The 27,601-nt window shown below is 44.4% G+C and overlaps 1 protein-coding gene across 1 annotated transcript; it reads right to left on the bottom strand.

Annotated features, from left to right (window-relative positions):
- On the bottom strand, positions 1–27,242 carry LOC121559942 (GTPase IMAP family member 8-like). Its single transcript, XM_041872972.2, has 4 exons — positions 27,164–27,242; positions 25,767–26,516; positions 1,676–2,260; positions 1–131 (listed from the first exon to the last, which is right to left on the bottom strand). The coding sequence occupies exons 1-4, from the start codon at positions 27,240–27,242 to the stop codon at positions 1–3; spliced, it is 1,545 nt and encodes a 514-aa protein (XP_041728906.2).
- Between the last annotated feature and the right edge of the window lie 359 nt (positions 27,243–27,601).

The raw sequence follows: 27,601 nt of genomic DNA, 5'->3' as shown, positions 1-27,601 counted from the left end.
CTACTTCTTATCACACTGTTCGCTGTCCCTGATGTCAGCCGCACCAACGTGTCGTGATCGAACCCCAGGCTGTAGTGGCTTTTGACCGCTGCACCACCCAGTATTATACGTCTTTCTCTGAGACCAGGTTGCTGGTTGCGTCATAACAACAAAGGAGATTTATGGGGATAATTTACAGTGGTGGTTAGGATTACTAAGATAATCAATGTACAAGGTTATGTGAATTGGGTTAAGGTTAGAATAAGGGGAAGGGTTAGCTAAAATGCTACAATTGTTCCCGACGCTCCTTGATCACGCAACCTTTGCATTGCTAGATGGTTGCAGTATACACCCACCCATAATCCCCAACCGACCTCCCTCCTATTGTTTCTGTCTTAACTAACCTACTGTCTTTAGTTAATTGATCACCCCCACTTGCTTGCCAACAGAGGGTTGGCCAGCAAGTGGCCAGTACATTTTCAGTACATTTGTCTTAAGCCATCCCTTTAAATACGGTGCACCTTTAATTAAAATGTTGTTGACAGACTCAATAGAAAACATAGCGAACAGGTTCAGATCAATGAAAGAAAGCCATCTATGCATATTCATCTCCGTTTCAGTACCAACTAGTACTGTAGATTTAAAAGTACTATTATTTAGGCACATTTTAGGGTTAAGAAAGTATCATAAAAAATATTTGTTTGGAGAGCCTTTACGCACAAAATACTGTATATTGATGAATAAAAAATACAATTCTTAAGTTCAAGGTCAGAATTTGCATAGAGAGAAAAGTGCATAAAAAGGGAATTACGTTCCATTTCCGTGTGCTGAACTCGGCCTCTCTCATTGTTAGTTACTTATTTTTTAAACTATTGAATATCTTAACTTAATTTTATAAACCTTTGAAGTTACAGAACTATAAATGAGAACTAGTATTTTTCAGATTTTTTAACAATGAAAATTTATTTTTTTATTCTTAATTCCAAATCAAACTTTATTTAAATTTAAAGTGAATTTCAAATCTCAACTCACTTTACAGGAAAAACAATAAAATGCAGGAGATAAAACACAAGCAGGAAGCAATAAAATAGATTCATAAAGGGGAAAAAATGTAGGAACATAAAACAATGAATGGTCTGAAAGAAATTATCTCAATTATGAATAGGTGAAAGAGCATATGGATGTATAGTGTATATATATATTGAAAGAAAAATATTAATGATAACAATGATACAATAGCAAGATACTTGGCATTAATCTACCTTGACTGCTCTGATTTTGACTTATTGACTCCTTGACCATTTCATGAACCCTGACCCCTCACCATGACCCATTTAATGATACCAAGCAACAAGAATGTTGCCATGAAAAAACCTCCCTATATTTCTGATGACTCATACATCTCAAGTCAACTTTAGGTCAACTTGAGTGTCCTGAATTCCCTACTCGTCATGTTTGTCTACAATATTATCAACTACCGCTGTACCTGTAACAGCAACTCCAGCTACTATTAAAGGTGGAAATCCCAACATAAATCCCAGACCTGTAAGAGCTGCACCACCTATTTGTAATATAGAATTTCTCAAATTTTTGTTTGGTTCTCTCCTCTCCTCCTCCTCCTGTCTCTTCCTCTCCTCCTCCTGTCTCTTCCTCTCCTCCTCTTTGATCTTATTCTGAGTGTCTTCATATATCTTACTGGTGTAGTGACGTCCTCCATTCTTCACCACCATCATCCCTATCTTGTCCAGCAGCTCTGTGACCTGAGTGCGGTTCCCACTCTCTCTATTGTTAAAGACATGAAACCTGTTCTCACAGACCTGGATGAGTTTCTGAAGCTCATCATTCTCACTCAGGAATGTCATCACTGGTTTGCCGTCCAGTTGATCGGGCCCAGTGAACAGTAAGATTGTGAAGGGAGAAGCGTCTGCTCCAAAGTTCTCCTGGATCCAGCTCACAGTCTTCCTCTCCTCATTTGTGTATCTAGCCAGCCTAATCACCAGCAGGAACACATGGGGTCCTGGGACTGACATCTTAATGCACTCATCTATTTCCCTCTTCATCTCCTGTTCAGACAGTGTTGTATCAAAGAGGCCTGGGGTTTCAATTACTGTTAGTTTTGTTCCTGGAACATACGCTTCACCTTCCTTACAGTGTTTGGTCACAGACTTGGGGGAGGCCTTTGCTTTAAACACCTCTCTCCCCATGATGGTGTTTCCTGTTGCACTCTTCCCTGCTCCAGTCTTCCCCACCAGAATGATCCTCAGGTCAGAGGGCAGTGGCACTATATGAAGTATAAAGAATAACAATGAAGAATAATTCAACAGAGTTGGGGTCAATTCCATTTCAATTCAGTCAATGCAGTTGTTGAATTGAACATTTCAATTCAGGGTTTGAAATGTGTCCAATTCTTATTTTTTATCCTTAAAAAGGAACTTACCCAAATCATTATCATCGTTAACACTATACAATGTTTTCATTCACCGGTGGCAAAACAAAACAATGTACTCTGATCGTAAAAAAAAAAAGATATACACTATATATACAAAAGTATGTGGACACCACTTCAAATTAGTGGATTTGGCTATTTCAGGCACACCCGTTGCTGACAGGTGTATAAAATCGAGCGCACAGCCATGCAATCTCCATAGACAAACATTGGCAGTAGAATGGCCTTACTGAAGAGCTCCGTGACTTTCAACTTGGCATCGTCATAGGATGCCGCATTTCCAACAAGACAGTTCCTCAAATTTCTGCCCTACAAGAGCTGCCCTGGTCAACTGTAAGTGCTGTTATTGTGAAGGGGACGAATCTGTGTTTGGCAAATGCCAGGAGAACGCTACCTGCCCGAATGCATAGTGCCAACTGTAAAGTTTGGTGGAGGAGGAATAATGGTCTGGGGCTGTTTTTCATGGTTCGGGCTAGGCCCCTTAGTTCCAATGAAGGGAAATCTTAACTCTACAGCATACAATGATATTCTATGATCTGTCTTCCAACTTTGTGGCAACAGTTTGGGGAAGGCCCCTTCCTGTTTCAGCATGACAATGCTCCCATACACAAAGCGGGTCCATACAGAAATGGTTTGTTGAGATCGGTGTGGAAGAACTTGACTGGCCTGCACAGAGCCCTGACCTCAACCCCATTGAAAGTCTAATCGCCCAACATCAGTTCCCAACCTCACTAATGCTCTTGTGGAAGCAAGTCCCCGCAGCAATGTTCCAACATCTAGTGGAAAGCCTTCCCAGAAGAGTGGAGGCTGTTATATCAGCAAAGAGGGGACCAACTCCATATTAATGCCCATGATTTTGGAATGAGATGTTTGACGATCAGGTGTCCACTTACCTTTGGTCATGTAGTCTATATATGTAATTATATATCAAATATATTTCTGATTTTGTAATTTTTATAATGCACATTTGCCTGCTTAGATCTTTACTCTGACACAAATGGTTATTGGTAGCACTACGTTGAATGAAATAATAGTATGAAGAGGAGAGAGGAGGAAGTTTGGATTTGCAAAAGGACATATTTGCATTGTCTCTGCATGCAAGTGATTATGTGTATTGAATGTTATGACTGCATGGGGCTGATCCAAGGCTATGTCAGCATCAACAGCAAAGTACAGAGATGTGTAGCTATGGTAACAAGAATAAAAGGGTACAACGCCAATAAAGTTTTTCCCCTTCATTTTTTGTTTTCTGTGGTTTAGTTGGTTCAGGCGGCAGGTAGCTTAGTGGTTAAGCGTGTTGAGCAAGTAACTGAAAGGTCACTGGTTTGAATCCCCAAGCTGGCAAGATGGAAAAATCTGCCGTTCTGCCCTTGTGCAAGGCAATTAACCCCCAGCAATAACTGTTCCCCAGGCGCCATGGACGTCGATAAAGGCAGTCCCCCACACCTCTGTGATTCAGAGAGGTTGGGTTAAATGTGGAAGACATTTGGGTTGAATATATTTAGTTGTGGAACTGACTAAGTACCCCTTCCCCTTCTTTTACATGCAGAAATCAACAATAGAGTTTTGTCTGCTGGGTCCATATTTTACCTTTTGTCTTGTCCTTATGTTCTGACTCAGCAGTGAACACTACAGAACCTGGGGATTTTCAAAAGAGGATTTGATCAGAATCACACACACAGTCAACATTGCTGTACTATTTATTACTATTTATTTTATTTTTATTTTTTATTTTTTGTCATTTAGCAGACGCTCTTATCCAGAGCGACTTACAGGAGCAATTAGGGTTAAGTGCCTTGCTCAAGGGCACATCGACAGATTTTTCACCTAGTCGGCTCGGGGATTAGAACCAGCGACCTTTCGGTTACTGGCACAACGCTCTTACCCACTAAGCTACCTGCCGCCATTACTAGATATCTGAGCTGCTCAACCATGTCACTATTCATTTGAGCAAATATCACATATACACCCTGTATCCTGTGCACTTGACCAATAACATTTATTTGATTTGAAGTACATTTACATGTACCAGGAATTTTACCTGGTGAAATGATGCAGACAACAATAGAGAGTGTATATATACTGTGGGGAGAACAAGTATTTGTACACTGCCGATTTTGCAGGTTGTCCTACTTACGAAGCATGTAGAGGTCTGTAATTTTTATCATAGGTACACTTAAACTGTGAGAGACGGAATCTAAAACAAAAATCCAGAAAATCACATTGCATGATTTTTAAGTAATTAATTTGCATTTTATTAAATGACATAAGTATTTGATCACCTACCAACCAGTAAGAATTCCGGCTATCACAGACCTGTTAGTTTTTCTTTAAGAAGCACTCCTGTTCTCCACTCATTACCTGTATTAACTGCACCTGTTTGAACTCGTTACCTGTATAAAAGACACCTGTCCACACACTCAATCAAACAGACTCCAACCTCTCCACAATGGCCAAGACCAGAGAGCTGTGTAAGGACATCAGGGATACAATTGTAGACCTGCACAAGGCTGGGATGGGCTACAGGACAATAGGCAAGCAGCTTGGTGAGAAGGCAACAACTGTTGGCGCAATTATTAGAAAATGGAAGTTCAAGATGACGGTCAATCACCCTCGGTCTGGGACTCCATGCAAGATCTCACCTCGTGGGCCATCAATGATCATGAGGAAGGTGAGGGATCAGCCCAGAACTACACGGCAAGACCTGGTCAATGACCTGAAGAGAGCTGGGACCACAGTCTCAAAGAAAACCATTAGTAACACACTACGCCGTCATGGATTAAAATCCAGAAGCGCACGCAAGGTCCCCCTGCTCAAGCCAGCGCATGTCCAGGCCCGTCTGAAGTTTACCAATGAACATCTGGATGATCCAGAGGAGGAATGGGAGAAGGTCATGTGGTCTGATGAGACAAAAATTTAGCTTTTTGGTCTAAACTCCACTCGCCGTGTTTGGAGGAAGAAGAAGGATGAGTACAACCCCAAGAACACCGTCCCAACCGTAAAGCATGGAGGTGGAAACATCATTCTTTGGGGATGCTTTTCTGCAAAGGGGACAGGACGACTGCACCGTATTGAGGGGAGGATGGATGGGGCCATGACCTGAACCCAATAGAAAATCTATGGAGGGAGCTAAAAGTCCGTATTGCCCAGCGACAGCCCCGAAACCTGAAGGATCTGGAGAAGGTCTGTATGGAGGAGTGGGCCAAAATCCCTGCTGCAGTGTGTGCAAATCTGGTCAAGACCTACAGGAAACGTATGATCTCTAATTGCAAACAAAGGTTTCTGTACCAAATATTAAGTTCTGCTTTTCTGATGTATCAAATCCTTATGTCATGCAATAAAATGCAAATTAATTACTTAAAAATCATACAATGTGATTTTCTGGATTTTTGTTTTAGATTCCGTCTCTCACAGTTGAAGTGTACCTATGATAAAAGTTACAGACCTCTACATGCTTTGTAAGTAGGAAAACCTGCAAAATCGGCAGTGTATCAAATACTTGTTCTCCCCACTGTATATATATATATATATATATATATATGCTGTATATATTATAATAATTATATAAAAAAAATATATAAATAATTTACAGATATTCCACCAACAATATGTACACTATAGATACAGCAAGAACAGAACACATAATAAGAAATCAGTTGTAACTTTGTTATAAATTAATACACTTTGAAACCAAGATAATATTACATGGATGAGATGAATGCACTTACAGTGAGGGAAAAAAGTATTTGATCCCCTGCTGATTTTGTACGTTTGCCCACTGACAAAGAAATTATCAATCTATAATTTTAATGGTAGGTTTATTTGAACAGTGAGAGACAGAATAACAACAAAAAAATCCAAAAAAACACATGTCAAAAATGTAATAAATTGATTTGCATTTTAATGAGGGAAATAAGTATTTGACCCCCTCTCAATCAGAAAGATTTCTGGCACCCAGGTGTCTTTTATACAGGTAATGAGCTGAGATTAGGAGCACACTCTTAAAGGGAGTGCTCCTAATCTCAGCTTGTTACCTGTATAAAAGACACCTATCCACAGAAGCAATCAATCAATCAGATTCCAAACTCTCCACCATGGCCAAGACCAAAGAGCTCTCCAAGGATGTCAGGGACAAGATTGTAGACCTACACAAGGCTTGAATGGGCTACAAGACCATCGCCAAGCAGCTTGGTGAGAAGATGACAACAGTTGGTGCGATTATTCACAAATGGAAGAAACACAAAATAACTGTCAATCTCCCTCAGCCTGGGGCTCCATGCAAGATCTCACCTCAAGGAGTTGCAATGATCATGAGAACGGTGAGGAATCAGCCCAGAACTACACGGGATGATCTTGTCAATTATCTCAATGCAGCTGGGACCAAGAAAACAATTGGTAGCATACTACGCCGTGAAGGACTGAAATCCTGCAGCGCCCACAAGGTCCCCCTGCTCAAGAAAGCACATATACAGGCCCGTCTGAAGTTACCGTCAAATCTTGGGTGAGAACCTTCTTCCCTCAGCCAGGGTATTGAAAATGGGTCGTGGATGGGTATTCCAGCATGACAATGACCCAAAACACACGGCCAAGGCAACAAAGGAGTGGCTCAAGAAGAAGCACATTAAGGTCCTGGAGTGGCCTAGCCAGTCTCCAGACCTTAATCCCATAGAATATCTGTGGAGGGAGCTGAAGGTTCAAGTTGCCAAACGTCAGCCTCGAAACCTTAATGACTTGGAGAAGATCTGCAAAGAGGAGTGGGACAAAATCCCTCCTGAGATGTGTGCAAACCTGGTGGCCAACTACAAGAATCGTCTGACCTCTGATTGCCAACAAGGGTTTTGCCACCAAGTACTAAGTCATGTTTTGCAGAGGGGTCAAATACTTATTTCCCTCATTAAAATGCAAATAAATGTATAACATTTTTTAGATGCGTTTTTCTGGATTTTTTTGTTGTTATTCTGTCTCTCACTGTTCAAATAAACCTACCATTAAAATTATAGACTGATCATGTCTTTGTCAGTGGGCAAACGTACAAAATCAGCAGGGGATCAAATACTTTTTTCCCACACTGTAGTTTGGACAATTAATTCCACAGATACAAGATCGTCATGTTTTAGGGGTGAATCTTAACTTCCTCTTTTAAATAAATGTATCACTTAGTGTCCATTTGAAATCATTGCATAACTAAGAGAAGATCTGACCCAAGTGGAAGTTGTGATTCTGGTGTTAAGGGGGTGAATCCTATCATTGATCTATTGTCTTTGTTTTACTCTTGTAATTTTTCAAACAAAATGTCTCCTAACCTGCAAGTATCAGCAGGATCAGGAGCCATGGGTTTCCTCCTCCTCTTCTGTCTACTCCTCTTAGAGGCACCTGGGAAACTGATGAGCCAATAGTCAACAACAGTGTAAAGGTCAGTGCAAAGGCATTTACAGATTAGAATTGTTATTTAGTTGGCTGTGGTTATGCCAAACCAGATATACCGGTCTCATTGTCTTATGGCTTTGAAACTAAGCCAAATGCGGAAGTTAACAAAGGATTCAATAGATTTACTCTATTTTTTATTTTCATTAAAATAAGATAATAGTATATAATTAGAATTGCGACAACAAAACTGATTCATTTGCAATTACACATAATCATAAATTACAATGCATTGATTACCAGAAAATGCACAATATGAGGATTCAGTAAATACTACAATCGAAGGATGTTGTTTAAATGTTATTTAAATGTTACCAAATTCAATTGTTTGGTGTCGAAAATGTCTTAACACATTTGATATTCCCCCGCTATCTTATTTTAAATTACAGAATAAACAGCATTAAGTACTGGCTGTTTAGTACTGGATTTTACCTTGCTTGCTCGTGACTGTCATTTTCATCTGTCTCTTCCTTGATTGTGTTCACCTGAGAGGGATATACCTGCAGAGCTATGACAACAGTCCGCTGCACACACACTCCTGGAGGTTTGGATGCAGTGTGCCTAAAACATATATAGACAGACTTACCTGTATGATGGGCGTAACACTCATCACATTCCAGGCTGACTGTATTGCTGACGTTACATTGCATAACAGTCAGTCATCAGATTGCTATATCATATGATGTGTTTAGCTGATGTGTCATTCCCCCTGTCACGCGACGTGTATGCGGTAGCGAAGTCAAAAGCAGGACACAGAACGGCTGGCAACGTTTTTTACTGAACACAGTAAAATCAACGTACAAAACAACAAACCTCCAAACAGGGAGGAAAACACAAAGACCCGTACATACAAGCAACTGCCGGAATGACAACGAACAATAACACACAAAATAACCAATGAGAGACAGGGGTTAATATAGGGAATACAATCTAACATAATGGGAAACAGGTGTAAACAATAAAGACCAAACAAGACAAACACCGAAACATCGATCGGCAGCAGCTAGTACTCCGGGGACGACGAACGCCGAAGCCTGCCCGAGCAAGGAGGAGGAGCAGCCTCGGCTGAATCCGTGACAGTACCCCCCTTGACGCGCGGCCCCAGCCGTGCGCCGACCCCGGCCTCGGGGATGGCCAGGAGGACGCGGAGCAGGGCGAGTCTAATGACTCCGGTGGAAATCCCTCAACAGGGAGGGATCTAGGATGTCCCTTCTAGGTACCCAGCACCGTTCCTCCGGACCGTACCCCTCCCACTCCACGAGATACTGCAGACCCCCCATCCGACGCCTCAAATCCACAATGGAACGGACTGAGTACGCCGGAGCCCCCTCGATGTCTAGTGGGGGTGGAGGAGCCTCTCGTATCTCATTCTCCTGGAGTGGACCAGCTACCACCAGCCTGAGGAGAGACACATGGAACGAGGGGTTAATGCGGTAATTAATGGGCAGTTGTAACCTATAACATACCTTGTTCAATCTCCTCAGGACTTTAAATGGCCCCACAAACCGCCAACCCAGCTTCCGGCAGGGCAGGCGAAGGGGAAGGTTTCGGGTCGAGAGCCAGACCCGGTCTCCCGGTGCATAAACCGGAGCCTCACTGCGGTGGCGATCGGCGCTTGCCTTTTGCCGTCTGATAGCCCGCTGCAGATGGACATGCGCAGCATTCCATGTTTCCTCCGAGCGCCGAAACCACTCATCCACCGCAGGGGCTTCGATCTGGCTCTGATGCCAGGGTGCCAGGACCGGCTGATAACCCAGCACACACTGAAAAGGCGTAAGATTAGTGGAGGAGTGGCGGAGTGAGTTTTGGGCTATTTCTGCCCAGGGGATATACCCCGACCACTCCTCCTGCCGGTCCTGGCAATAGGACCTCAGAAACCTACCCACATCCTGGTTTACTCTCTCCACCTGCCCATTACTCTCAGGGTGAAAACCCGAGGTAAGGCTAATCGAGACCCCCAGACGTTCCATAAACGCCCTCCAGACTCTAGAGGTGAACTGGGGACCCCGATCAGACACTATATCCTCAGGCACCCCGTAGTGCCGGAAGACGTGAGTAAACAGGGCGTCGGCCGTTTGTAGGGCTGTAGGAAGACCTGGCATAGAAATAGATGGCAGGCCTTAGAAAACCGATCCACAACGACTAAGATTGTGGTATTCCCCTGGGAGGGGGGAAGGTCCGTGACAAAATCCACCGATAGGTGAGACCACGGCCATTGTGGAACGGGTAGAGGTTGTAACTTCCCTCTGGGCAGGTGTCTAGGCGCCTTACACTGGGCGCACACCGAGCAGGAAGAAACATAAAACCCTCACGTCCCTAGCCAAGGTGGGCCACCAGTACTTCCCACTAAGGCAGTGCACTGTCCGACCAATACCAGGATGACCAGAGGAGGGTGACGTGTGAGCCCAATATATCAGTCGATCACGGACCTCGAGCGGCACATACCTCCGTCCCTCTGGACACTCTGGGGGAGTAGGGTCGGCACGTAACGCCCGCTCGATTTCCGCATCGACCTCCCACACCACCGGTGCCACCAGACAAGACTCCGGTAGTATGGGAGTGGGCTCAATGGACCTCTCCTCTGTGTCATATCGTCGGGACAGGGCGTCTGCCTTAGCGTTCTGTGACCCTGGTCTATAAGTGAGCTTAAATACAAACCGGGTAAGAAACATGGCCCACCTAGCCTGACGAGGGTTCAGTCTCCTCGCTGCCCAGATGTACTCCAGGTTACGATGGTCAGTCAGAATGAGAAAAGGGTGTTTAGCCCCCTCAAGCCAATGCCTACGCACCTTCAGGGCTTGGACCACCGCTAGCAGCTCCCTGTCCCCCACGTCATAATTGCGTTCCGCCGGACTGAGCTTCTTGGAATAGAAAGCACAGGGGCGGAGTTTTGGAGGCGTGCCCGAGCGCTGAGACAGTATAGCACCGATCCCCGCCTCGGACGCATCCACCTCAACTTGGAACGCCAAAGAGGAATCAGGATGTGCCAGCACCGGAGCCGAGGTGAACAGGTCCTTCAGATGTCTAAACGCCCTATCTGCCTCAGCCAACCACTGCAAACGCACCGGGCCCCCCCTTAGCAGGGAGGTGATGGGAGCTGCTACCTGTCCAAAGCCCCGGATAAACCTCCGGTAGTAATTGTCAAAATCCAAAAACCGCTGCACCTCCTTCACCGTGGTGGGAGTCTGCCAATTACGCACGGCTGAAACGCGGTCAATCTCCATCTCCACCCCTGACGCGGACAACCGATGTCCCAGGAAGGAGATGGACTCCTGGAAGAACAGACATTTCTCCGCCTTCACATACAGGTCATGTTCCAACAGTCTACCCAGCACCCGACGCACCAGGGACACATGCTCGGCTCGTGTAGCGGAGTATATTAGAATGTCATCAATATACACCACTACACCCTGTCCATGCAAATCCCGGAAAATCTCGTCCACAAATGATTGGAAGACTGAAGGAGCATTCATTAAACCGTATGGCATGACGAGGTACTCATAGTGACCCGAGGTGGTACTGAATGCTGTCTTCCACTCATCTCCCTCCCTAATGCGCACCAGGTTGTACGCGCTCCTGAGATCCAATTTTGTGAAGAATCGCACCCCGTGTAATGACTCCGTCATACTAGCAATCAGAGGGAGAGGATAGCTGTATTTGATTGTAATCTGATTGAGACCACGGTAATCAATACACGGGCGTAAACCCCCATCCTTCTTCTTCACAAAACAGAAACTCGAGGACGCAGGAGAAGTGGACGATCGTATGTATCCCTGTCTCAGAGATTCGGTGACGTATGTCTCCATAGCTGCCGTCTCCTCCTGAGACAGAGGATTCACATGACCACGAGGAAGCGCAGCGCCTACCTGGAGGTCTATCGCACAATCCCCCTGTCGATGAGGTGGTAATTGAGTCGCCTTCTTTTTACAGAAGGCGAGTGCCGAATCGGCATACTCAGGAGGAATGTGCATGGTGGGAATTTGGTTCGGACTTTCCACCGTCGTTGCCCCTATGGAAACACCTACACACCGCCCGACACACTGATCAGACCATCCCTTGAGAGCCCTCTGTTGCCATGAAATGTTGGGGTCATGAGATGTTAACCAGGGAAGCCCCAACACCACGGGAGATGCAGGAGAGTCAATCAAATACAACTGTATAATCTCCTCATGGCCCTCCTGCGTCTTCATTTTAAGTGGCACTGTGACCTCCCAATCCCGACCCCAAAGGGCGGCTATCTAGGGCATGGATGGGGAAGGGCACTTCAACTGGTACAATAGGAATCGCTAACTTATATGTGAACCGGCGATCGATAAAATTCCCAGCTGCGCCTGAATCTACTAGCGCCTTATGCTGGGAGTGAGGAGAAACCTCGGGAAACACAACTTTAATACACATATGTACAACAGAGAGCTCTGGATGAGTTGGGTGCTTACTCACCTGGAATGACTCATCAGTGCGCTGCCTACTGCCTCGATTCCTAGGAGACCCTCCCCAGCACCGAACCGCAGTGTGTCCTCTGCGGCCACAGTTGGTGCAGGGGACGGCCTCTCTCCTGGTCTCTCTCCTCGTCTCCCTAGCACCAGCACCCCCGAGCTCCATAGGGCTCGGCTCAGAAGTGCTGGGGGATGGAATGGACGGCCCCAACTCCGGACGTCCGCGGGTAGCCAACAGGGTATCTAGGCGAATCGACATGTCCACCAGCTGATCGAAGCTTAGGTTGTTGTCCCTGCAGGCCAACTCCCGACGCACGTCCTCCCTCAGGCTGCACCTGTAGTGGTCGATGAGGGCCCTCTCATTCCATCCCGCATTGGCAGCCAGAGTCCGGAAGTCCAGTGCGAACTCCTGCGCGCTCCTCTTCCCCTGTCTGAGGTAGAACAGACGCTCACCCGCCGCCTTCCCCTCTGGGGGATGATCGAACACCGCCCTGAAGCGGCGGGTGAACTCCGCATAGTTGACTGTAGCGGCGTCTATTCCCCCCCACTCGGCGTTGGCCCACTCCAGTGCCTTGCCGGACAGACAGGAGATGAGGGCGGACACGCTCGTATCCCGAGGGCACCGGGTGGATGGTTGCCAGGTAGAGTTCCACTTGGAGCAGGAAACCCTGACACCCGGCCGCGGTGCCATCATAAGCCCTCGGGAGCGAGAGCCGAATCCCACTGGACTCCGGAGGTGAAGCGATGGGTATAGCTGATGGTGGTGGTATTGTCGGAGGAGGTGTGGGCAAGCCTCCTCTTTCCCATCGCCCCAAGGTGTTCATCACACCTTCCATGGCGGTGCCGAGAGCCTGGATCATGGCCGCCTGTTGTGTAACGCGCTCCTCCGGTGATCCAGCTGGCACCGCCGCTCCTGCTGACTCCATGTCTTGGTGTGTTATTCTGTCACGCGACGTGTATGCGGTAGCGAAGTCAAAAGCAGGACACAGAGCGGCTGGCAACGTTTTTTACTGAACACAGTAAAATCAACGTACAAAACAACAAACCTCCAAACAGGGAGGAAAACACAAAGACCCGTACATACAAGCAACTGCCGGAATGACAACGAACAATAACACACAAAATAACCAATGAGAGACAGGGGTTAATATAGGGAATACATTCCAACATAATGGGAAACAGGTGTAAACAATAAAGACCAAACAAGACAAACACAGAAACATCGATCGGCAGTAGCTAGTACTCCGGGGACGACGAACGCCAAAGCCTGCCCGAGCAAGGAGGAGGAGCAGCCTCGGCTGAATCCATGACACCCCCAATTCAGTGCCTTTTGAAAAGTGTATCTTACAATGATGGTGAAACTTGTAGACATTTTTGGATTAAGTGGGTTGAAACCTTCCTAAAAGTGACAGAGGGGATTTTGGCAATTTAGCAAACCTTTATTCATATTAAGAATATTCATATTATTCAGATTTATTGAATTCCCAATGTGGTCTATATTAAAGGGCACTTCATGTAATATAACAGGCTTTTAAAATTCAAAATTGGTGAACAAAATATCAAGGGACGCAAAAGGCAGTCTTTTCATGGAACAACCGTGACATGTTAAACACCTGTCCAGGCGTTGTGAGATCTGACAGGTGTCGGCATGGTGACTGTTATGATCAGTATTGTGATGTGTCATCGGCGGGGCAGAGAATCAACCCCCCCCCCCGTTCTCTTCCCTGATCAACAGAACACATTTCTGTGAAACTGACATCTGTGCATCAGAGATTCCACCTCCCATTAACCTTAGGTTACATGATCAGTGAATGCTCAGTTCATTACCTGCCTATTGTATAAACAGGTGGGGTCCATAATTACCTAGGTGAGGCCCATAAAAGACAGAACATATCTTGGCACAATAGATTCATACTTAAGTCAAACAGGAATAAATACTTTCGTTTCTCCAGCGAGCCAACACTGCTATGAATGTGGTACAAACAGACAGACAGCAGAAACTCCCTACAACACTCCCAACATTCCATTTATTTGACAGGTGTATTTATGTAATTATGAACAGAGTAAACAGAGCTGTTACTTAATGCACAATATATTTATTTAGTTGCACCGGAATTGTCATCACCATCCTTTGATAATGTTGCCCCATTAAACAATTGTAATGTTCATTTTCCACTAGTATTTGAATGCAGGCATTGGCATAGCACACACCCAGTGGACGTCAGGCCTCCCAGATAGTATATGAACATCATAAGCCATAAAAGAAGTGTTTGGAATTACAGGAAATACAATTTAAAAGTGCACAATTTTCTCTCAGCCTAATGGAAAAATTTGTAGAATAGCAGGAAATTAGCTCAGAGATTCTTGAAGTCGAAACAATCCTTGTCCGGCTGGGAAACGTTATCTTTATAGTTATAAAAATTGCATTATTTGAGCTTAAAACGTACATTTAGGGGAATTTTATCATGTAAAATCAGTATGTGTTACACCTGTGCTGGCTTGTCATGTTGTTTGTCCGAAGTTGTTTTACCTGTGCTGGCCAGGTGATATTTAAGAGCGTCTGGCCCAGTGCTTCAGGTGGTTTGAGAGATCTGGAGGATTAACACCTATGGTTGGCCCTCCATATTTGATTTCTAATAAACAATACTTTATCTGATCATCCCTGTTTTTGTTTAACTCCACTTTGTGGTTTGCTTCCCGTCTTTAAGTTTGGTGTGGGTTTTTCTTTCGTTTGCCTCTTCTGGGGGCAAATGTAGTGGGTCTCATGGCAGGTGTCTTTTAGGTCCCAGTTGTTGTTGCTAGTCAACTCAGTGGACTCCCACATTAATGTCTTTCAGAACCCTTCCTAGAACCCCACCTGTTTCGTTTGGGTGGTTGTTAGTGTCTCTGTGTTAGTTCCCCCTTCTTTTTGAGCATCAATGTTTGGTTTCTTGCTGGGGAACATATCAACATGGGGGCTCGTCCGGGATTTTGTTTCCCATTATAGTCTCTCTAAGCACCTACTCTAAAGATCTGTTGTGCCCAGATATTTGAGTGTTCAAAATAGACTTTTGTGGTAGTTTCTGTCACTGACATCCTCCCAGAGTGAATAGGAGGAATCATTTTGAAAGTTGCCTAAACACACAGGCTAATAAAGGATAAAGAGCCATGGGCTGTAAATTGGAAGCATTTATGGAAAACCCTACATGGGAGACTCTCTAGATAAATGTACGAAGGCAAATCTGCTCATCATTGCAAAGCATTATGACATCAAAGTTATACATGCCGATCCAAAAGCAGTAGTTAAAGAGTTAGTCTATCCTGTTTTGGTGGAGGAGGAAATCCTTCCGCGCAGGGAGGATGATGAAAAGGTTCCTACGGGTGGTAGAGTACACCCCATAGCTTGTGCTTGGACATCATGTTGAGCTTGCTGAGAGAGGTTGTTGCAGGGCAACACCTTAAACACAAAAACAAACCAATTGGAGCACATTAGCGATTTTCAAAACAGATTGCAATCATCCTTTTGTCACTCTTGATGGTTTGTTCTCCTACTTTCGTCTTCCATTCGGGTTACGAAATGCCGGAGCCACGTTTCAAAGGCTCATGCACATCATTCTACGTGGTCTGGAAAATGCTGAGGCATAGTTGGACGATGTGGTGGTATTTGGTACCTCCTAGCCAGAACACCTTCAGAATATTAGTAGTCTTTTTTAGCGTTTTGCAGCTGCCAACTTGACAGTTAACCTGTCAAAGAGCAAAATTGCCCCCAACAGTGAAATATCACTATCTATATAGTGGTGGGTGGGGCAAGGGGAAGTCTGACCGTTTCTGTCAAAGTGTAGGCCATCAATAACCTTTCGGTACCAACTTCTTGGCGATTTTGGGGAATGGCTGATTACTACTATGCTTTTTGCAAGAACTTTGCCCAGGTTGGCGCAGTGTCTAAGGCACTGCATCGCAGTGCTAGCTGTGCCACTAGAGATCCTGGTTCGAATCCAGGCTCTGTCGTAGCCGGCCGCGACCGGGAGACCCATGGGGCGGCGCACAATTGGCCCAGAGTCGTCCAGGGTAGGGGAGGGAATGGCCGGCAGGGATGTAGCTCAGTTGGTAGAGCATGGCGTTTGCAATGCCAGGGTTGTAGGTTCGATTCCCACGGGGGCCAGTATGAAAAAAAAGTATGTATGCACTCACTAACTGTAAGTCGCTCTGGATAAGAGCGTCTGCTAAATGACTAAAATGTCAATGTAAATGTTGTTGCACCACTTACAGATTTGACCAGTTTGAAAGTCGTTTTCCTTTGGTGCCCTACTGTCAGGAGGCTTTTGATAAGACAAAGACCCTTTTGGTCTCTGCACCAGTGTTAGCTGCTCCGGATTTATGTCGTCCATTTGCTTTGTACACAGATGCCAGCGATTCAGGGGCTGTGCTCCTACAGAAAGACGATAACATGTTGACCACACTGTGGGGTACTTTTCAAGGAAATATCGGAAACTATGGAAATGAAGACGCTCGTTTTGGTACTGGCTCGTCAGCCCTTCGAGGTTTATGTATCGGTCTTTAACCCCATGATGGTCTATACCAATCATAACCCTCTCGTTTTCCTGCAAAAGACGAGCTCCATGTATCGTCAACTTCTTTGCTGGAGTCTCATATTGCAGGAGTTTCCCCTTGAAATCAGACATGTCCGTAGTAAGGACAACTTGGTTGCTGATTGTCTTTCAAGGGTGGGCAGTCAATACGTTTTGTGTTTAGCCAGTGTGTAGCGCTGGCACATTTTATTTTGACTGCACGTTTTGCCGTATTTGTTTTGGTTGGGCTTGTTCCAAAGGGATGGGAGTTATAGAAATGTACGTGATTTTACCTTAAAAAACCTTTCTCAACTTAAAAAAAAAAAAAGGACAAAAAAAAGAATAACAGTGGTTATTTTGTATGAGACCGCCAGTGTTTATTGGTTGATATTGGAGAACGTGACGCATTTAAGTAACGACGCATGTTATGTCATGTTATGAAATGGAAGTGGTTTTCTGTTGGTTGTGAGTAAAATTGTTCAACAAAAATATAGGACATTTTATTTTGTCTTAAGGGGGAAGATGATACAGGCTTTGGTCCATTTATATTTTGGACGTTGGCACGTTGGGCGAACCAATTGGCATCAACCTTGTTAGTCAGTATGTGTTACACCTGTGCTTGCCAGGTGATATTTAAGAGCGTCTGGCCCAGTGCTTCAGGTGGCTTGAGAGATGTGGAGGGTTAACTCCTTTGGTTCCATATTTGATTTCTAAAAAACAATCCTTTATCTGATCATCCCCGTCTTTGTTTTACTCCACTTTGTGGTTTGCTTCCTGTCTTTTAGTTTGGTGTGGGTTTTTCCTTTTGTTTGCCTCTTCTGGGGGTAAATGTAGTGGGTCTCATGGTGGGTGTCTTTTAGGTCCCAGTTGTTGTTGCTAGTCAACTCAGTGGACTCCCCCATTAATGTCTTTCAGAACCCTTCCTAGAACCCCACCTGTTTCATTTGGGTTGTTGTTAGTGTCTCTGTGTTAGTTCCCCCTTCTTTTTGAGCATCAATGTTTGGTTTCTTGCTGGGGAATATAACGGCCATAAAGCAACTGAGGAAAAACTGAAATGATTCTGAGTATACCACTTGAACAAAGAAGAACAATTACATTTTGTCAATTCCGTAAAACATCCACTCCATCAGATTACAGATCTACTCTGTCCAAAGACGCATCGAATCTGTGAAACAAAACAGGAAATGTTAAAATTCCAATGCAAGCCATTGGGTTTGGTTCACATTTTATTGTATTATTGTGAGAAAGGAAGAGAAATTCTAGAATAGTATATTTTGAGGCTTCTTCTCCAAAGTTCTCCTGGATCCACTTCACAGTGTTCCTCTCCTCCTCTGTGGACCTCGTCAGTCTGATGACCAGCAGGAACGTGTCCTGGCTTGTCTATACATCTATCTCACTCTTCATCACCTTTTCAGCGAGTGTTGTGTCAAAGACACAAGGGGCCGGATTTCCCAAAAGGTTCAGTTATATTTGCCTTAAACATCATGCAGATAGTAAATGAGATTTCATAAACAGTAAAAACAACAAAGTACGACTGATGCCAAGAACTACATGATAAGGGTAAAACACATTTGGCCCTGAATATGATTATAGTCTTCAGTGTGTGTTCAAATAAATCAACAATATGGTGGAAATCATCCTGAAATAACACTGGTGGATACAACTTTTGAAGGAGATTTGGGACTGGTTCAAAGATCATGTAATCCCATCAACATACAGCAGGAGGAACCATTCAACTCTTAGAACTGAACAAGCTTCATCACTACTTATCACAGGCTATTGGAAATACAAGGGAAAGTAATACATCATGTAATTTCAACATCATCTGCCATGACTGAAAAATGCAATTACATTTTATACAGTCAGTTCCAATACTTTAGTGGAGGCCTCTTTCCAGGTACGTAGACTAGCGGTTAAGAGTGTTGGGCCAATAACAGAGAGCTCGCTGGTTGGAATCCCCGAGCCGACTAGGTGAAAAATCTGTCGACTTGCCCTTGAGCAAGGCAGTTAACCCTAATTGCTCCTGTGGTTTGCTCTGGATAAAATTACTTAAAAGTAAGAACAGCTGAAGAGCTACACATAAATCTAGGCTACACATTTGTGTTAATATGAGAGCAGGGTTTACTGATTCCATGACAGATATGAGAGCAGGGTTTACTGATTCCATGACAGATATGAGAGCAGGGTTTACTGATTCCATGACAGATATGAGAGCAGGGTTTACTGATTCCATGACAGATATGAGAGCAGGGTTTACTGATTCCATGACAGATATGAGAGCAGGGTTTACTGATTCCATGACAGATATGAGTGCAGGGTTTACTGATACTGTGGATACGGGCCGTGATGTGTTGACAATCACTGGACCTTGGTTCGAGTGGGCTCACTATGTTTGTTTACATAAATGATTATTTGATCATGTGTATCTGGTGATCTAGTCATTAGTTCTTGTTGCTGTTATTTTTAAGGATTTTACAGGGTAGGATTAAGGCCTTTCATTGGCCTGGCCTTTAACTCCTGTCACACAATATCTGAATACTTGGTCAGATGAAATCAGGGAAAGATATTGCTGGATGAATCTCTCTTTGAATCCCTTGATGACTAACAGGTTCAGACCCATATCAGGACTGACTTAACAGAAGTAGGCTAGCACTGCTGATGAATATTAGGGTTTCATTTATCTTTTAAAATAATCTATATATGCAATCAATAATGTTATTTCTTTATTGGGCTTTTATTAATTTCCAAATGATTAAGAACCAAAGTTTGATAATTGCATCAAGGAACATGATCCATCACCAAGGTCCTTCCATCTATACACATTTAAATAGTTTTATCCTCCCAATATTTTTGTTATAAAACGTAGGTACATAGCCTACCAGTGAGTCAGGGGCTCCACCAGTTCCTGTTGTAAACCATATCACTGACCCCTGTCAACCCTCCCATGACAACACCCCTAAAACTGCCTGTCTGAAACCCCATCAACAACCCCGTCACTATGGCGACAAAGAGATTCACTGCCTGTCCTCCTTCCTCCACTGGAATCTGTAGCGATCTAGCACAGATCATTTCATCAACGTATTTCACAAATCACCGCAAGATGGAGTGCTTTCATAAAAAGACATGAAACAAGATATTTCTCTCTATGGAGAAAGATGAAGTAGCCCCTAGACAATGATCTGAGGTCAGTTTCTGTTTTAGTCTTATAAAATAGGGCTTGGCAAGATTGTAAAGATGCAATCAAGGTGTAGAAATGTCCAAATAGCCTTTCAAAGAGTAAGGTGGAACTGCAGTAGGCTGTGCCTATAATAACAATAAGGTCCTAATGGTTATCCCAGGATCAGATTACCCTGACTAAATACTAACCAAACCATTAAGAGTAAGGTGGAACTGCAGTATAGCTTTAATATTACAGTCTGTAATACCAACATGTTTCAAGCAGACCACCATAGTCCCTGTGCCCAAGGACACTAAGATAACCTGCCTAAATGACTACCGACCGTAGCACTGACGTCTGTAGCCATGAAGTGCTTTGAAAGGCTGGTCATGGCCCACATCAACACCATTATCCCAGAAACCCTAGACCCACTCCAATTTGCATACCGCCCCAACAGATCCACAGATGATGCAATCTCTATTGCACTCCACACTGCCCTTTCCCACCTGGACAAGAGGAACACCTACATGAGAATGCTATTCATTGACTACAGCTCAGCGTTCAACACCATAGTGCCCTCAAAGCTCATCACTAAACTAAGGACCCTGGGACTAAACACCTCCCTCTGCAATTGGATCCTGGACTTCCTGACGGGCCGCCCCCAGGTGGTAAGGGTAGGTATCAACACATCTGCCATCCTGATCCTCAACACGGGGGCCCCTCAGGGGTGTGTGCTCAGTCCCCTCCTGTACTCCCTGTTCACCCATGACTGCATTGCCAGGCATGACTCCAACACCATCATCAAGTTTGCCGACGACACAACAGTGGTAGGCCTGATCACCGACAACAATGTGACAGCCTATAGGGAGGAGGTCAGAGACCTGGCCGTGTGGTGCCAGGATAACAACCTCTCCCTCAACGTGACCAAGACAAAGGAGATGATTGTGGACTACAGGTTTAAAAAGAGGGCGGAGCCACGCCCCCATTCTCATCGACAGGGCTGTAGTGGAGCGGTTACTGGCACAACGCTCTTACCCACTAAGCTACCTGCCGCCCATTTACCTGCCGCCCAATTACCTCAATTACCTCGACTAGCCGGTGCCCCCGCACATTGACTCTGCACCGGTACCCCCCTGTATATAGCCTCCCTACTGTTATTTTATTTTACTGCTGCTCTTTAATTATTTGCTGTTATTTTTTACTTATCTATCACTTAAAAAATATAAAAAACTTTAAAAAACTGCATTGTTGGTTAAGGGTTTGTATGTAAGCATTTCACTGTAATGTCTACACTTGTTGTATTCAGCGCATGTGGCAAATAAAATGTGATTTGATTTGATAATACAGGTCCTAATGGTTATCCTAGGATCAGATTACCCTGACTAAATACTAACCAAACCATTAAAGAGTAAGGTGGGACTACAGTACAGCTTTAATACAGGTCCTAATGGTTGTCCTACATTTTTGTCATTTAGCAGATGCTCTTATCCAGAGCGACTTATAGGAGCAATTAGGAGTAAGTGCCTTGCTCAAGGGCACATCGACAGATCTTTCACCTAGTCGGCTCAAGGATTCAAACCAGCAAGCTTTTGGTTACTGGCCCAACGCTCTTAACCGCTAGGATCCCTGCCATCCTAGAATCAGATTACCCAGACTAAATACTAACCAAATCATTAAAGAGCTAAATCATATGTTACAGTATATAGGGGCCAATATGGAAGTGAGTATGTTGCTTTATGATGAGTCACTCACCCACTGTAGGTCTCTGAAACACAGGAGAACTCTGTGCAGCTCGTCAGCAGTTGGCTCTGGACTCCATCTCCCATGATCCTTTGCTGATACTTGTCTGGCTCCTCCCTAGTGGGACCAGCTGATGAGGTGGGAAATGTAGTCATTGGACTTTTGTTCTGTTATATAACATTCTCCACATTGGAGTCTGGCCTGAGCAAGGCACTGGTGCATAGACAAACCATCTACAAATCACTGTAAATTCCAAACAATTACCAATTATTGTGAGCTGTTTCTACCATAAGACACAGAACTACTGCATATTCAACCAAGAGGAAAGAGACAGCAGCATCTAAAATAACACTTTTTCAAGAAGAACATGTATGTCCTGTGTTCTATTAAGGTTTTGGCCGAAACAAACCAAAAACCTGTTGTAATCATAGTGGTGTTTGAACAGAATATGAGGAGAGGATTTTATGGATTTCACTTTATTATATATTGTTGAAATATGTTAAAATCACAAATGCAAAACTAAACACACACTCCCAACGACTAAATGTCCTCAAAGGTTTTCCATCAAATGTTCATTAAATGTTGTCATGAAACATCACAAAGCATGAAAGAAAAAATAACAACAATCGATTATCTATTTATAAACAGACAAATGTTCAATTTGCCATGAATGCACTTGAATAAACATACATAAATGTACGTAAATAATATGGGTGGTCCTCTGTAGCTCAGCTGGTAGAGCACGGTGCTTGTAACACCAGGATAGTGGGTTCGATCCCCAGGACCACCCATATACAAAAAATGTATGCACGCATGACTGTAAGTCGCTTTGGATAAAAGCGTCTGCTAAATGGCATATTATTATTATTATTATTATTATTATTATTATTATTATTATTATTATTATTATTATTATAATAGAAATCCCTCTATTGTAATTGTTTTAGTAATAATTGTCCTACAGTACTGAGCCCTCATGAAGTACAGTCGAACTACAGTAATGAAGTACAGTAGAAATACAGTAATGAAGTACAGTAGAAATACAGTAATGAAGTACATTAATGAAGTAAAGTAGAAATACAGCAATGAAGTACAGTCAAAATACAGTAATGAAGTACAGTCGAAATACAGTAATGACGTACAATAGAAATACAGTAATGACGTACAGTAGAAATACAGTAATGAAGTACAGTACAAATACAGTAATGAAGTACAGTCGAAGTACAGTATATTACAACATTACTCACTGTGTTAACCACGTGGTGTTTTACACTAAGTCTGACACTAGATGGAGAACATAGACCAGGGAGTGAGGGTAGAGGCTCCGCACTGCTAAAGCTAACTCTCTCTCCTCTGCTCTCATCCTTCTAGACCTATCTGCTGCCTTTGATACTGTGAACCATCAGATCCTCCTCTCCACCCCCTCCGAATTGGGCATCTCCGGCGCGGCTCACTCTTGTATTGCGTCCTACCTGACAGGTCGCTCCTACCAAGTGGCATGGCGAGAATCTGTCTCCGCACCACGTGCTCTCACCACTGGTGTCCCCCAGGGCTCAGTTCTAGGCCCTCTCCTATTCTCTCTATACACCAAGTCACTTGGCTCTGTCATATCCTCACATGGTCTCTCCTATCATTGCTACGCAGACGACACACAATTAATCTTCTCCTTTCCCCCTTCTGATAACCAGGTGGCGAATCGCATCTCTGCATGTCTGGCAGACATATCAGTGTGGATGTCGGATCACCACCTCAAGCTGAACCTCAGCAAGACGGAGCTGCTCTTCCTCCCGGGGAAGGACTGCCCGCTCCATGATCTCGCCATCACGGTTGACAACTCCGTTGTGTCTTCCTCCCAGAGTGCAAAGAACCTTGGCGTGACCCTGGACAACACCCTGTCGTTCTCCGCTAACATCAAAGTGGTGACCCGATCCTGTAGGTTCATGCTCTACAACATTCGCAGAGTACGACCCTACCTTACACAGGAAGCGGCACAGGTCCTAATCCAGGCACTTGTCATCTCCCGTCTGGATTACTGCAACTCGCTGTTGGCTGGGCCATTAAACCCCTACAACTCATCCAGAACGCTTTAGCCCGTCTGGTGTTCAACCTTCCCAAGTTCTCTCACGTCACCCCGCTCCTCCGCACACTCCACTGGCTTCCAGTTGAAGCTCGCATCTGCTTACATTCAGGCTCTGATCAGTCCCTACACCCAAACGAAGGCATTGCAAGGCAAACAAGCTCCCTCACGACACCAGGACAGCGGAGTCACCTGACCACCTTCCAGAGACACTTGAAACCCTACCTCTTTAAGGAATACCTGGGATAGTATAAAAGTAATCCTTCCACCCCACCCCCCCCCCCCCCAACCCACCCCCACAAAAAAATAAAAAATAAAAATAGTTAAAGAAAATCTAAAACTAAAAAACAATATCAATATAAAACAAATGAAATTAAAAAATATAGTCTAAAAAGATAAAATAATAAAAATAAAATAACAAAAAGATATATAACATAAAAGAGATTAAAAAATATATACAAATAATTTGTAAAACTATAAAAAAATAAAGAAAAAATAATTTGTAAAGTGGTTGTCCCACTAGCTATCATAAGGTGAATGCACCAATTTGTAAGTCGCTAAATGACGTAAATGTAAATGTAAATGTAGAGGGAGGGTAGAAGGAGAACATAGACCAGGGGGAGGGTAGAGGGAGGGTAGATGGAGAACATAGACAGGGGGAGGGTAGACCAGGGAGGGTAGAGGGAGAACATAGACCAGGGAGGGTAGGGGGAGGGTAGAGGGAGAACATAGACCAGGGAGGGAGGGTAGAGGGAGGGTAGAGGGAGAACATAGACAGGGGGAGGGTAGAGGGAGGGTAGAGGGAGAACATAGACAGGGGGGAGGGTAGACCAGGGAGGGTAGAGGGAGAACATAGACCAGGGAGGGTAGGGGGAGGGTAGAGGGAGAACATAGACAGGGGGAGGGTAGACCAGGGAGGGTAGAGGGAGAACATAGACCAGGGAGGGTAGGGGGAGGGTAGAGGGAGAACATAGACAGGGGGAGGGTAGACCAGGGAGGGTAGAGGGAGAACATAGACCAGGGAGGGTAGGGGGAGGGTAGAGGGAGAACATAGACAGGGGGAGGGTAGACCAGGGAGGGTAGAGGGAGAACATAGACCAGGGAGGGTAGGGGGAGGGTAGAGGGAGAACATAGACCAGGGAGGGAGGGTAGAGGGAGGGTAGAGGGAGAACATAGACAGGGGGAGGGTAGACCAGGGAGGGTAGAGGGAGAACATAGACCAGGGAGGGTAGGGGGAGGGTAGAGGGAGAACATAGACCAGGGAGGGTAGAGGGAGGGTAGAGGGAGAACATAGACCAGAGAGGGAGGGTAGAGGGAGGGTAGAGGGAGAACATAGACCAGAGAGGGAGGGTAGAGGGAGGGTAGAGGGAGAACATAGACCAGGGAGGGAGGGTAGAGGGACAACACAGACCAGGGAGGGAGGGTAGAGGGAGACACAGACCAGGAAGGGAGTTTAGAGGGAGGGTAGACGGAGTATACACCAGGGAGGGAGGGTAGAGGTAGAACACAGACCAGGAAGGGAGGGTAGATAGAACGGAACTGTAGATATACAGAAACCTAGAATGTCTTTACCCATTCTAATTTATTATCTATCTCTAAGTTTATGAAACATGATTTGTAGAGTTCTGATTTTTCTGTTTGTTTTTGTTGAATTATAAACAGCATCCTATGTTATTATCCCCGAGCCTTTGAATGATTAACGTGTTAAATAACTGATCATATTAGAAAGTGTTGAACAATCCCTGATGGTTGTCATTGTACAGTATTAGTCTACTGTACTACTTGACATTAAGATGAGGAAGAAAGTGGTATTTCCCATCATCCTCATCTTAATCAGAATCTTCTAAATGGTCAGCTAGCTCTTTTAAAAATACAGCAGCTCCAACTGGAATTGCTGCTGGTCCTGCAACCACCGCTGTGACAACTGTTGCTAACAATCCCGCAAGTGTTCCCCATTTGCCCTTTGACTTCTTCTTATTAATCTTCTCCTGTCTCTTCCTCTCCTCCTCCACTGCCTGTTTCCTGATCTCCTTATTCTCCTCCTCCTTTTTCTCCTCCTCCTGCTGTTTCTTCTTCTCCTCCTCCTCTTCAATCTTCCTCTGGACCTCCTGGTACATCTCATTGGTGTAGTGTTGTCCTCCATTCTTCACCACCATCTTATTTATCTTCTCCAGCAGCTCTGTGACCTGAGTGTTGTCATTCTTCTTTTTATTATTGAAGACATGATATCTGCCGTTAAAGACCTTGACGAGTTTCGTAAGCTCCTCACTCTCCTTCACAAAGTCCTCCACTGATTTGTCCTCCAGCTGGTCTCCTCCGGTGAACAGAATGATGGTGTACATTGAGGCTTCTTCTCCAAAGTTCTCCTGGATCCACTTCACAGTGTTCTTCTCCTCCTCTGTGAACCTCCCCAGTCTGATCACCAGCAGGAAGGCATGAGGTCCTGGGACTGACTCATAGATGGCCTTTTCTATTTCACCTTTCATCTCTGCTTTAGACAGTGTTGTGTCATAGAGCCCTGGGGTGTCAATGACATCAATCTTCCTCCCATCCACCACTCCACTCTGTTTCTTACAGTGATCAGTGACAGACTCAGGGGAGAGGTCTTCTACAAATACCTTTCTCCCCAGGATGGTGTTTCCTGTTGCACTCTTCCCTGATCCAGTCTTTCCCACCAGAACTATCCTCAGGTCAGAGGGATGCCCTGAATCTGTGAAAACAGACAAGAAGTGCTTGAGTTGATAGTGATTGTCTAACATTAAACAAACGTTTCTGTCATTGTTGTTCGGAACCCCCTTCTCACAAGTTGTTGTCAAGTTCACCACCCCCCACCCGTCCGTTGGTTGCGCCTGTTTCCCAGTCTGCCCTGTAAGGAGACGCCCAGCTTGAGAGATCTTAACATTCGTTTAACACTTGATAACACTTGATTTAGCCTACATCATCATCCATATTCAGTCTGATTGGCTGATAGGCAGCAGAGAGAAGAATAACATACTTCAGTCTGATTGGCTGATAGGCAGCAGAGTGAAGAAGAAAAGACATGTAAATCACAATCAGTAAAATAAATAATCTAACTAGCAGATTAACATCTATCATCAACATCAATGATCAGCTGATAGCCTGCCTTCTTTTCCCCATGTCAATCATGTCTTTAGGAGGCAATGAACTAGTTTGTAATGATGATTGTGTTGCAGAAATAAATAGGCCTATGTTTTAAAATGTACGCTACAGAGGCATTTGTTATTTTGTAAATGTTGCCCTGTTTTTATTTTGAGCACCTGCCCCCTGAAAGGTCTGTGCACGGCCCTGGTGTGTGTACGTGAATGCACGTGTGTGTGCACGTGTGTGTTATTGTACCTTGGCATTGACCAGTGAAGTCTTGCAGACAGAGTGTCAACAGGAACAGAATCTTCAGAGTCCCTCTTCCTCGTTCCATCGCTGCTACAGTTGGCCAATCAAAAACATAGAAACAGATGATGACCTCATTACAAAAAACAAAGTCCATATGAACTAAATTAGAATTTCTTCTCGGCTATTTCACTTTAAAACAATGTGAACTATAAAAAGAGTAATGCTATGTGGTGTAACTGTCGTAAAACATAGTACATTCCCTAACAACGTAGCCTACATCAGGTAAACATAATGTACTCATTTAGGGTGTGTCAAATGACATTCTAAACATGTGTATCATTCTACAGTTTACATTCTGCTACGTGTTGGGACCAGATTAACCAATTCAAGATAAATGTTTCAGATAAAAGTGAAAAACATAATTCTCCTTTCATTGTTATACAA

The sequence above is a fragment of the Coregonus clupeaformis genome, unplaced genomic scaffold (assembly GCF_020615455.1).
Source record: "Coregonus clupeaformis isolate EN_2021a unplaced genomic scaffold, ASM2061545v1 scaf0567, whole genome shotgun sequence".
NCBI lineage: Eukaryota > Metazoa > Chordata > Actinopteri > Salmoniformes > Salmonidae > Coregonus > Coregonus clupeaformis.
This window is presented reverse-complemented; position numbering and strand designations above follow the sequence as displayed.